At 41.4% G+C, this 13,559-nt stretch overlaps 1 protein-coding gene across 1 annotated transcript in view; it reads right to left on the reverse strand.

Moving 5' to 3' along the window:
* Window positions 1-13,559, reverse strand: part of SMC6 (structural maintenance of chromosomes 6) — a 295,141-nt gene that overhangs the window by 63,179 nt on the left and 218,403 nt on the right. The window contains 2 exon segments of the mRNA XM_033937259.1: window positions 4,760-4,930; window positions 8,264-8,344. Of these exon segments, the coding sequence (XP_033793150.1) occupies window positions 4,760-4,930; window positions 8,264-8,344 (252 nt within the window).

Below are 13,559 nucleotides of genomic sequence, written 5' to 3' on the forward strand. Positions count from 1 at the left end.
TTCTTTGCCAGATATGGTCTCCAAAACTGAACACAATACTCCAAGTGGGGCCTCACCAATGACCTGTACAGGGGCATCAACACCTTCTTCCTTCTACTGACTACGCCTCTCTTTATACAGCCCAGAATCCTTCTGGCATCAGCCACTGCCTTGTCACACAGTTTTTTCGCCTTTAGATCTTCGAACACTATCACCCCAAGGTCCCTCTCCCCATCCGTGCATACCAGCTTCTTACCTCCGAGTATATACGGTTTCTTCCGATTATTAATCTCCAAATGATGCTGGGTTTTATGTTAGGAGTCATGGCCCAGGAAAAGGATCTATGCCCTTGTATTGCTCTATGGTACAGCCGCAGCTTGAATATTGTGAGCAGTTCTGGTCACTGTATCTCAAGAAAGATTTAGCGGAATTAGAAAAGGTACAGACAAGAGTGACAAAAATGATAAAAGGATTGGGACGACTTCCCTATGAGAGGCTAAAGTAGCTAGAGCTCTTCAGCTTGGAGAAGAGACAGCTCAGGGGTGATATGATAGATCTATAAAATACTGATTGGTGTGGAAAGGGTAGATGTGAATCACTTGTTCACTCTTTCCAAAAATACTAGGGGGCATGCAATGAAGCTTCTAAGTAGTAGATTTAAAACAAACTGGATAAAATATTTATTCACACAACATGTAATTAAACTCCGGAATTCATTGCTGGAGGATGAGGTCAGTTAGCTTAGCGGGGTTTAAAAAAAGTTTGGATAGTTTCCTAAATTGAGGTGGCTTGGAGAAATCCACTGCTTATTCCTAGGTTAAGCAGAATAAAATCTCTTTACTACTTGGGATCTAGCTAGGACCTGGGTTGGCCACTGTTGGAAACAGGATACTGGGCTTGTTGGGCCTTCGGTCTGTCCCAGTATGAAAATTCTTATGTTCTTACGAGATATGGAGTGAGAATTTCAAGAGGATAGTGCATATTTGGCAGTTTTAGGTATGAGTGGGAGTATGTTGATGGGTTGGGACAATGAGCAAGAGTGTGAAATCAGATATATGTGAAGAGGGTCAAAAAGAGGGGATGATGTAGGGAAAGGTTAAGACATAATGCAAATTACTTCGAAGAGTGGAGAGAGAAGAGGCTTTGAAAAGGGATGGGGTTATTGGGGAGAGGTATGGTAAGGAAGAGGATAGATCTCTTGAATAGGTTGTGTGAGGGTGGAAATGGGATTAAAAGGATGGTGAGAGACTATTTGGCATGGGGTACAGAGTAAGAGATATTAGAATGGTCTTGGTGGCAAGGTAAGGAAGGACAGACAAGGATGGAGCTGAGAATGATAGGGTGATGAAATGCAGTGGAGGGTGGATGAGGGCTAAAAGGATACAGAGAATGGGAAGGGTGACTAAGGAAATGGGTGAAAGGTAGGGTAACGAGGCAGGGATGGGACTGGTGGGAGGTGGGGGTGCACAAAACTTAAAGTCGGTCCAGGGCACCACAACCACTTGAACCAGCCCTGATCTCCGTCTTCAATGTCTTATTTGTCTAGTCACTGCTTTGCCCATCTACATTTCCTCTTTTGGTAGGTTTTTAAGATTAAATCTGTTTAGATCATGCAGGGCTTCTGAGACATTCCACACTGTAATTGTCACCCTGTTTACCATAATGGTTATTCCCAATGAGAAAAATAGCCAGTGGTATTTCAAATTATCAGCTCTCAGGTATTAAGACCCCCTTGCTGAGGGTCACTAGTGAAAGATAAGAATAGACCTGAAGCTTATGTGGATTTTCTTCACAGCTCTTGCAGCAAGCAAAATCTTGGGTTTTAAAGTGTACTCCAAAGAACATACAACAATGGCCTGTGGTCAGTTTCTTTGCCAAGGCCAGGGGGCCTGATTGGCATGCTCTATTTTAATCTCCAATGTTGAATTGCCAACACCTGAGCATCCCAGCAGGTTGAATTACAACCATACTCTCTTGATACACTAGATCCTCTGGAAGCCCATGAATCGCAGGCTGCATCATTGAACTCTGTTTTCAAAATCCTTTATTTTGCATTTTTTCTCCTAAATCTCAATACACTGCAACAAAGCATGCACCACCTCCACTTACTCCATGATCTTATTTTTTGTTTCTTCTACTATATGGCCAATTTTACACATCGTGATCTACAGCTCACTAAGGTATGTATGCAAATCAAGTTCTTACACTTTTAATCTTTCAAACCAGCTTTGAAGTTATCTTTGATTTGGGAGCATTTCTCATGCTCCACGCTGCTGCTCAGTCTACTTTCCTTAAGGCCCCACTGTACCTATGTTACATGTATCCCTACTAGGCCTCAAACTTGTACCTGACACTTCAGAATAGAACTCTAAGGTCAATGCTTTGTTTTTTTGGACTCCATGTCTGTAACAGCATGCTTTATATTTTCACAAATCACTGTCAGATGTTGATTTTCAAGAACAGATGAAGATAAACCTCAGGGGTTCTAGCACTGGAGCTGGAGTCAGGGGATTAGGCATTCACTTCACCGGGTGATAATCAGCAGCCTTCCCTCCATTTATAGAAACATGACAGAGTCCCTGCTCCTTGGAGCTAAAAACCTAGCCAATATAGACAAGGAATAGATAAAAGTAAGAGAACAGCAAAGGCATGATAGAAAAGCTGTTGGAAAAAGAACTAGTAAGAAGAATTCAAATTTGTAGTGAGGGTAATCCTGAAACTCCAAAAAGCTTACAGAATCAAAGATGACAATATTTAATTTCTCCATTCACATAGGCTATATAAGAAGACATGTTGCTGAGCTGAACAAGAGTGACTAACAGATCAAGTAGCAAATATCACTTAAAAGGCAAGACAGACTATCTAGTCGAGTTTAATTGAAGAAAGAGAGTGTTTTGCTAAATTTGGTAAATCAGCAATATTTCTCTCCTTGCTGCAAAACAATCAGTATCAGAAAAACAAGGATGCCTCCAGTCCTGCAGCAGTTAAGGTGGGTTATAAATGAAGTCACCTGAAACAAAATTTTGGTTCAAAATCAAAAGAAGCACAGTTAAAAGAAACTTTCTTATCTGTAAAGTGTGTAGCTAGGTCCAAGTCGAGACTCCAGTGACAATATGGACTTATGCCAATAAAAGTGATTTAAAACTGTCAAACTACTAATATCTAATAATTCCCACAGCCTCCGTGAATAAATTTCTCACACTGAGCACTTTACAGATGCCACCACTCTGTTAACTGTCACCTATTTCTGAAAATACTGTATCCATGTTAAAATATTATCTCGTTACCTTATTGCTGTTTTGAGCTATTATTAACCTATACTCTTTTCTCTTCCAACACAGTACCAGCTACTGAACTCAAGAGAATTTCTGACAGCCTTCATTATGTCACAAAAATCTGTACAGTGCAATATAGGGATAGCAGATATAGATTCTCAAAATTCACATATTTTAAATAAACAAAAAATAAAATCATTTATCTTAATCTTTGTTGTCTTGTGATTTTCTTTCTAATCTTCTCATTTCCTGTTCTCTCAACACAGTTCTGTGTGGAGCCAACAGATTGCCAGGGGGATGGGGGGCAATGGTACCAGTAGCTTGCCGGGGGGGGGGGGGGGAATGGGGGCAGTGGCACCAGCACTAGCAGCTCTCTAGGGGGAGGAAGACCAGCTGTTTTGAAGTGGAGGGTGGTCAGGGGAAGCAGGACTGTTAAGCAGGGCTGGTGTTAGACCTGCTGGGACCCAGGGCAGAAATTACGGAGGGGGATCCCAATTTTCTATCCTGGGGCTGAAAAAAAAAAAAAAAAGACTTGCTTCCCACCAAGCCCCCCCCCCCCCCCCACAATATGGACAACAATCCCCCAAGAGCCAGAGAGCACTCACCAATGCCACGACCTGGGATGCACTGGGAGGGGCCTAAGGCCCTGATTGGCTCAGACAATCAGGGCCTTAGGTCCCTTCTAGTCCATCCCAGGATGCACCGGGAAGGGGAAGGCCTGCTATTTTGAAGAGGCGTGTCTGCTGGCAGGAGGGAGTGTGCATCCCTCCTGTCGAGTCTTCTAAAAAAGTATGGGGAATGGGTTGGGGGGTCATGCAGCCAGATTAGGGGGGCTCTAAGGCAGGAAAGAATGGGCATCCCTCCTGCAGATTCAATTTAAAGGAGAGGAGTTGGGGAGGTCCCCTGAGGCAGGAGGGAGAGGACATCCCTCCTGCCCATTCAACTTGAAGCTGGTTATCAAGAGATTTGGGGGGGGCTTGGCCCAGTTTTGGGGGGAGGGTTAGGCTGGACAAGGTGTGTGTGTGTGTGTGTATGGGGGGAGGGGGTTATTCAGACAGCTCAGGGTGGGAGGTTGGAATCGGGGGCTCTCCCTGCTACGATCAGCTCAGTTGGCAAGGAACGTAGCAGCAGCCGGACATTTTTTTTTTTTAACAGGCGAGATGGGGGTAGGGGGAGGATCTGTGCCTAGTGATTGCTCTTTTATCTGTGTAGGAACTTAAAGCATCAATGCCCATGGTAATCATGTTAAAAAAGTTTAACGGTGCTATCCAATTAATGTATCATTAACGTGTTAAATGTTCAGTCTATATATTTATATAAAAAGAATAAACACCCCTCCCCCTTTTACTAAGCCGCAATAGAGGTTTTTACTGAGGCCCGGAGCACTAAATGCTCCAATGCTCATAGAATTCCTATTGAGTGTTGGAGCACTGTCGGAACATTTAGTTTAGTGCAGTTATTAGATGAGACAATTTTTCTTTAGCTTAAAACATTAATGGGCGTACCTTTACTGGATCTGCTTCCTCAGTCACCTTACTGATTTTAATTTTAATTTCATCATACTTTTGTTCAGTCTTCATTACCAAACTTTTCCATTTATCCATTTTATCTCTGGCCTTTGATAAGTCATTCTTAACGGACTCCATCTTGTTTTTATTCTCTTGAGCTTCATCTTCCTGTGAAATTTGTTAAATCAAACACCATCATATTGTTACTCCTAGAACCACTGAAATTGGTTTATCCATTCTTTAAATTTTATACTAGTACATGCAACATGGTAAGAAAAAAAACATGAACTGAGAAAACACATTTTAATGAATTTTCAAAGAATTAAGGAGGCAAACAACTTATGCACTTGAGAAATAAATTTAATATTCTGGCCATATACTTTTAAATCTCTTACTCTCAAATGTTATATGGGTAGTCTGAAAACTAGACAGGTTGGTGTTCCTTCTGATGGAGAACCAACTAGAGCAAGGCACACAGAGAAGAGGAAATAGATCAATGAACTCTAGTGGTCACTAACAAACAGATGAAGTGGGAAACTCAGCTGTAAGTGGGTTCCATGAAGAGGAGATTTCATTTGAGAGTAAGTGCATGCAAACCCATGTTGAGATGGAGACACCCAAGGGGAGATATATATAGAATAAGATATAAAATAGACTTGCCTATGCTGAGGAAGAGGCACCTTTGAGGTTCACAAGGTAGAGGATGCAAAGGGAATATATGGAACACTGTAAAGCAATAAGAAAGCGAAGGGGAGAAGGTTGAAATAAAGGTGAAAGACAGAGCTATACAGCACAGAGAAGCTAAGAAAGGGAACTGAGGACCAGCAGAGGAAGGGGAAGCTAGAGAGTATTTGGGATGAGATGGGAAATGGATGAAAGATGTAGAGAAGGAGAAATAAGAGGGTGATGATCGATACAGCTGGAGTGCAGGAAAGCTAGATATGATGTTAGGGTGGGGATGGAAGGAGTGACATTCATGGGCCAAGACTGATGATGATGGCACCATTTCAAAATATAACAGGAGTCTAGAAATGTCTGTTGTACTGTTGCAATAGGGATCCCTAACTAGAAAAATACTTGACTATGTCAATGTTAACCATCATGGCTCTAAAGAAAGTTATCTCAGGCACATAGAGAATAACTAATTTGAAAAGCCTAACTTAGATAATTACAAATATGTTCAGTGGTGCTATTTGTCTAGGCATCACTGAATATATACATAATATAACTTGAAACATCTAAGCTAGATGTTTCACTTTATACGTACAATTTGTGCAGTAGGTATCTTAAATGTTACATGTTTATGTTGTGTTCCTCTCAGAATGTCCCTTATTCAGCAGCCTTTATTTTTGGATACATAATGATTTATATGTCCAAAACTCTATATCCAAATACTATGTACTTGTATATTTTTGCTGCTGTTGCTGATGGGATCTTGCCAGGTATTTGTGACTTGAGCCGGCCACTGTTGGAACCAGGAAACTAGGCTAGTGAAGAATGTAGAAAGTATAATAGCAGGCCAGTAGTGGGCTCCAGAAATGCTAGAATTTGCCACAAATTCCCTACAAATGTAACTTAAGAACCTAAATATGTTCATTTTTGAAAGAGTGGTAAGGACCTTGTCCTATGCCTTAAGTAGTCCTGAGGGGGGCCAGCTTGGTTTACCTGGACAGGTAAGGGTGATGAAAGTGAGCAAACATGAAATAAAAAAAATTCAGCTATTACACTTTCTCACATTGCACCAGGATTTACTAGTTAGAAAAACCTGTTGATAGATAGGGCCTAATCCAAGAGCAAGTGAGAATGTGGATTAGTAGCTATAAATGAATAAATGAAAATTGGATAAGCTGGAATGAAATAATCAGAAATACAAAAGTTTAAGACAGGAATTCTAAGTTAACATATTGATTTGACACATGTCTCATGTGCTGGACTGAGACAGGAAGGCAGGCTGAGACATTCTATGATTGATAACCACCATACCAACAGATGGAAAAGCTTAAGTTTATATGGCTTCTTTGTCCTAATGAGTGACCAGCTTGAACTAGGCCAATCCTCAGGGAAATGTAGGCAGACAGGAGTTGGCTTTTGACCTGGTATCCACATACCAGGGGGCCCTAAGTTTGGCATGATTTGAGTTTTGCTGTGGGAATGACAAATCTAAACCATATGTGTAACAGTATTGATTCAAAATTAAGTTTTAGTAAATAAGTAAAATTACACAATAGAAATTCACTTAGGTAGCTATAGGTAATAAATTAACAAGTATATAAGTTAACAAATATAGATTAGGAATATATTTTATTTTGATTTTCATATATCTGAAATCCTGAAGAGATCCTGATAAGGCTACAGATGGTATTTGACCTCTGACCTTAAGCAACTTTTTTCTACTTTGTAGAATCTTGATGGGAGGGGTACCTGCTCTTTCCATTTTTTCTTTGTTCAGTCTTAGTGAGACAAAGATCTCAGTATAGAAAGGACACTGATGTTTACAGGAAAGGATATAAAAGCTGTATAGCCTTTGTGAGTATATTACAATATTTGTCTATGTATTTCTTCTTTTTATAAAATATGTAAGCTTAATGTGAGAATGTAACTTTTAAGATATAAGAATGTAATTTTAGGACACGCCTATATGAAGCTAGCCTTATATGGAAACAAATAATGTGGACCAATTATATTGCAGATGGATGTAACGAAGGAATGTCGTCATTTAGGATATATATGGATGTGTAACTGGTAAAACGTTGGAATTTTTTATAAGCAAGGCCAGCTTTTGGCTTCTGTAATAATTCTCATGATGCAAATGATAATCAATTGATTTGATAATCAAAGGAATTGATTACTCTTATGATCTAATATTGATAACTAATAAAAAATAAGATTTTGGATTTTATTAAAATATTTTGCATCATTATTTTTTGCCTTTTCATTTTACAACCCTAGAATAGCTATAAGTACGCTTGTGTGCAATTATCCTGATCAGTGGGTGAAAATGATAGAGATTTATATAAATCAAAAGGCAGGGCTATATTTGAATACTCCAAAGGTATAAAGAGTGCCAAAGCTAATCTTTTCTGGGAGAAAATTCTAAGTAAGAGGTCATGAAATTAAGGGCTCCTTTTACAAAGGTGCACTAGCAGTTTTAGCGCACACTAGATGAAAAACTACTGCCTGCTCAAGAAGAGACGGTAGCAGCTAGTGTGTGCTATTCTGTGCGTTAAGGCCCTAACGCACCTTTGTAAAAGGAGCCCTAAGTTTCAAAGGGCTAGGCATAAGAGTAACATCAGTATTCATTCTAAAGAAGTAGCAGACACATAAAATTGTCTCTAAGGTGACAGAGAGACAAAGATTGAACTAAAGAAAGCATGGCATAAGAAGGAAATGAACTTAAAATTTAAGATCAATTGTGGTTTACAGCATTATCAAAGCTAGCAAATTGGATAGACTAGGTAGACTGTATACTTCATATTTGTCAATATAGTCTAAGTTTCTTACCAATGTAGAGATATCCACTGGCTGTTGTTCTTCTACATTCTCAAGGTCTGTTATATTCATACGTATACTCTGTATTTTTGTCTGAAAGGATTAATATAGGTAGAATACTTAAGATTTTTTTTCAGAGTTCTTCACAGTATCATGTAAATAGTGCGCTAGGATGAAAAGATGACAGAGGGAAAACACACATATTGGAACAGTATGCAGGTATTCGGTGCCCAAAGAGCCCCTACACCAATATTACAGTATGTTTATTAAATGTTTATGTTTATTAAAAACTTTATATACCGCATAACAGCCTAAAAAAGGATCCAAGTGGTTTCCAATGTATAATTCACATTCATTAGGAAAAGAACTCCATTTAAAAATAGGATAGAAAAGAATAAAAGCAGAAGTTAAATTTTTTTTTTTCATGATACTACACAGTTAACATCTCCATAATAATAATTTTAATAATAACAATTCTAATAAAAAACAATAAAACAATCAAAACTCAATAAACCATAATTAATACATACAATTAAAAATTTTTCCATAGCAGAAATTAATCATTACATAAATACAGGTTACAATCCCAGACTTAATTCTTCAATTTGAGAAAGCCAATTGAAAAAAAATGCGCTTTTAATTGTCTTTTAAAATTTATATATGATTCTTCTTTTCTCAAGTCTATGGGCAAGTTATTTCATAACTGCGGAACTAAATAAAAGAACGCACAATCTCTTTTTGACGCAACATATGCCTTCGAGATATGGGGAATGACTATCCTATTGTCATTCAAAGATCGTAATAAACACCTTGGGGCATAAAATAACACCAAGTTAGAAAGATATGAAGGCTGTAACTGAAATAATGCTCTATGTGTCAACATCAGGACCTTAAATTTGATCCTAAATTCCATTGGTAACCAATGGAATTTTAAATACAAAGGTGTCGCATGATCACGAATATATGCACGGCCTAACAATCTAATCGCAGCGTTTTGCAGTTTGTAAGCGATTCAGCTGTCCTGACCCATTACCTGCATATACTAAATTACCATAATCTAATTTTGACAATACAAAGGCATGAATATGCAATGATTGCTCATCCAAAAAATCTCTAATGCCCCTAAGGGCTCCTTTTACAAAGCTGCGCTAGTGGCTGCCCTGTGCTAACGGCCCCGAAGCCCATAGAGATTTAAAGGGCTTCGGGGCTGTTGCTGCGTGACAGTTGCTTTCACGGCTTTGTAAAAGAGGCAGTAAGCTGTCTTAATGCCCCAAATCCTTTAGCAACAACAGATGAAACCTGCTCCTCAAAAGTTAGATGACAATCGATTATAATCCCCAAGTACCTGAAACTATTTACTAGCTTTATATTATGATTATGCAAAGAAACATCTAATTGAAGTGTTGTCTTATCTTCTGAGATACAACATGCTATAGTCTTGGACATATTCAGAACCAATTTATGTTCACTCAACCATTCTTCTATTCTATTTAAGCCAACTATAAGAGGACCTAAATCTAAAGTTGCAGGTGATAGTCTATAGACTAATAAGATGTTGTCTGCATAAATATATGTACTGATTCCTAGTTCCTGAATTTGTCGTGTCAAGGGACTCAGAAAGATATTAAATAGAACTCACTACAAACCAAAGAACAAATAAAACAGGAAGAATTGACATTTGTGCAGCATAGCCTGTGTATGCTGCAACTTTTCTTAAGAGGTTAAGCTGAAGCAATGTGCAAAATTCTATAAATTTGATGCTTATATGGTGTATTATCCAGAGCACTAATTTCAAGTACTGAGAGAGAGAAAAAGAGAGAGAAAGAGAAAAAGAGAGAGAGAGAGAGAAAGAGAGAGAGAGTGAGAGAAAGAGAAAGAGAGAGAGAGAGAAGCTTTATCAGGGCCAGCTCAATCAGTGCAAAGGAGATCTTCAAACCTGCTTTCATTCCACTCTAAAGAAGGAGGACACAAGAATATGAACATGGTTGCTTCAGAGTGTTTGGGACTTTCATCATACTCAAATGCTGAATTATATACTGAAGGCACTGAATGTTAAGAATTTGGGACTTTTGATCTCTTCCAGTTTCATTTGCTACAAACCAGGGTCCAAATTCTACTTCTGCCACTGAAAGAGAATCAGATTGTGATATGGGAAAATCATTATTTCCCACTCCCTCAGACTGTAGGCTTTTTTTGGGAGGGGCTCTTAATACGTAACATTTAATCTTTTAAATAAACAATAATCCCCACTAAGAAAGAGTGTCCCTTTGGAATAAGTCTGATAAGTTCTTTTTCATTCTTCCTTACATGTGACAATCATCTGTGAGTTGTTTTCATTCCTTTGGGGCATATGCCAGGTACACAAAAATGATGTAAACTTTTTTCTTTTTCTTAAATCTGGAGTATATGCATACAGATCCCAGTAGTTAAAACTTCCAAAAACACTTATACTTAATAATTATTTTACGGCCTCAGCCCCACCACTCCACCGCCAATCATAGGTTTGTAGCGAGAAATATTACGTTGGCTTCATCATTGGCCAATGATGAGGGTTCATGTAATATGTCCAGCTACAAACTTATGATTGGTGGTGGAGTGATGGGGCTGAGGCCGTAAAATAATTATTAAGTACAGTGGTGCCTCGCACAGCGAACGCCTCGCACAGCGAACGCTGCGCACAACGAACTTTATGTCTTGATTCGTACAACGGACTTCGTTTCACACAACGAAGTCCGGGGTTCCTGCGGGGTTGGATCGCAGCGGGGTTGGTCGAGCCGCGAGGGTAGTCTCCTTCTCCTTACCTGCCCTGTCGCAGCACACAGCCGAACGGAAATCTTCCCGATGTCAGCGCTGACGTCGGAGGGAGGGCTTAAGCAAAGCCCTCCCTTCCTCCGACGTCAGCGCTGACATCAGGAAGACTTCCGTTCGGCTGTGTGCGGCTGCGGCAGGGCAGGTAGGAAGAAGGCAATGGCGAACGAAAGAGGGGGGAGGGGGCGGTCCGCCCCGAAGAATGTGCACAGCTGGTCAGGTCCCCCGATCGACCGACAACAGGCCCGGCCGACAAACCTCCCTGCCCTGTAGCCGCGAATCTAAATTACCTCTTACAGCAGCTTTAATAATCCAGCTGCTGTAAGAAGGTAATTTAGATTCGCGGCTACAGGACAGGGAGATTTGTCCGACCGGGCCTGTTCTGTTGTCGGTCGGGTGCAAAAGCGCCACAAAGGTGGAGGCAGGGAGGGAGGAAAGGTGGAGTGGAGAAGAAAAGACGCTTAAGGGGGGAGAAGGCCGCTGAAAGCACATGTTGGAGCAGGGGATGAGAGGGAGGGAGAGAAGGGGAAATATTGGACAAGGGCAGAAGGGATGCTAAATCATAGGGTGACAGGCAGAGAGAACAACAGGAAAAAGAGTGGAAGCAATCTTGAACCCTGAGGGTGAGGGCAGAGAGAGGTGGTGAGATGATTGATCATGGGGAGAGGGACAAAAGGGAATAGAGATGGGATAGGAAGATAGTGGAAGTAAAAGGACAGGGAGATGTATGTTTTTAGATGAATCTAAATAAAAATAATAACAAAAAATTTATCTTTTTTATGTCATCTTAGCATATTTTATGCTGCAGAACGAATTATTTTTTTTTACATGTATTCCTATGGGAAAACGCGTTTCACATAACGAACGTTTCACATAACAAACTTGCTCCTGGAACCAATTAAGTTCGTTGTGTGAGGCACCACTGTATAAGTGTATTTGGAAGTTTTAACTACTGGGATAGGTAGAGTTTTATATGCATATTATTACTATCCTATATAATAAAACGTTAGCAGCGCATGTGCTTTTAAAAAAGCGTGATCCCTGCCGCTGTGGTGTGTGATCTGTGGCCGTGTTCCATTTTAGAACCCGGCCAGGGATCACTCTGGCCACTCCCCTCCTCCCGCCCTCACTCACCAACCCAAAGCAAGCTCGAACACACCTCCAGCCCCCACCTCACCAACCCGAAGCAAGCTCGAACACACCTCCCGACCTTGCTCACCGCTGCTGCTGCTGATCCTCCTCTTTAGGGCAGCCTGCGATCGTGGCCGGCTTTAGCGGGCCGCTTTTCGGCCTCTGTGGCACGTTCCCTCTGACGCACGGGATCGCGTCGGGGGGGAACGTGCTTCCGGGTTGGGGAACGGCCTGCGAGGTTCGCTGGGGCCGGCTACCACAATCACGGCCTGCTTTGAAGAGGAGCAGGCCAGAAGATGCCGGGATGGTTGAACCTGTTTTAACTATATCCTTTTTGTATTTGCCCTTAATGTTTCTTCTTTACTTTAAAATTATATTTCATCCCTCCTTTCCCAGTATTTAACATTGTTTAAATTTAGAATATTTTAGCCATTATTTAAAATGTATATATTATTATGTATTGCATTGTTATTGTTTTTTGATTTTACGTTGTAAATTTTAAATGTAAATCGCTTAGAATATCCGATTAAGCGATTTATCAAGTCCCATAATAAACTTGAAACTTGGATCAATACAGGGGGCCAGAGGAAGAGGGAAAGGGGGCTGCTTTGGGGGGAGGGGTGTGCTGAGGGGAAACAGAAGGGGCCTTGGAGAGATAGGGAGAGGGAAAGGGGGCTGCTTTGGAGGGGAGGTGTGCTGGGGACAGACATTTTTGCTCAGGGGGGAAGACAGAAGGGGCCATGGAGAGATAGGGAGAGGGAAAGGGGGCTACTTTGGGGGGAGGTGTGCTGGGGACAGACAGTTTTGTTCTGGGGGAAGACAGAAGGGGCCATGGAGAGACAGGGAGAGGGAAAGGGGGCTGCTTTGGTAGAGGGGTGTGCTGGGGGGGAGACAGAAGGGGCCATGGAGAGATAGGGAGAGGGAAAGGGGGCTGCTTTGGGGGGGGAGGTGTGCTGGGGACAGACAGTTTTGATCTGGGGGGAAGACAGAAGGGGCCATGGAGAGACAAGGAGAGGGAAAGGGGGCTGCTTTGGGGGAGGGGTGTGCTGGGGAGAGACAGGAGCCATGGAGAGATAGAGAGAGGGAAAGGGGCTGCTTTGGGTGGGAGGTGTGTTATGAACAGACAGCTTTGCTCTGGGGGGAAAACAGAAGGGGCCATGGAGAGACAGGGAGAGGGAAAGGGGGCTGCTTTGAAGGGAGGGGTGTGCTTAGGGCAAACAGCTTTGCTCTGGGGGGGGGGGAAGACAGAAGAGGGCCATGGAGAGAAAGTTAGGGAAAGGGAAAGGGGGCTGCTTTGGGGGGAGGTGTGTGCTGGGGGCAGACAGCTTTGCTTGTGGGAGGGGGAGAGACAGAAGGACACAGACAGCGG

Source organism: Geotrypetes seraphini, chromosome 3 (assembly GCF_902459505.1).
Source record: "Geotrypetes seraphini chromosome 3, aGeoSer1.1, whole genome shotgun sequence".
Lineage (NCBI taxonomy): Eukaryota > Metazoa > Chordata > Amphibia > Gymnophiona > Dermophiidae > Geotrypetes > Geotrypetes seraphini.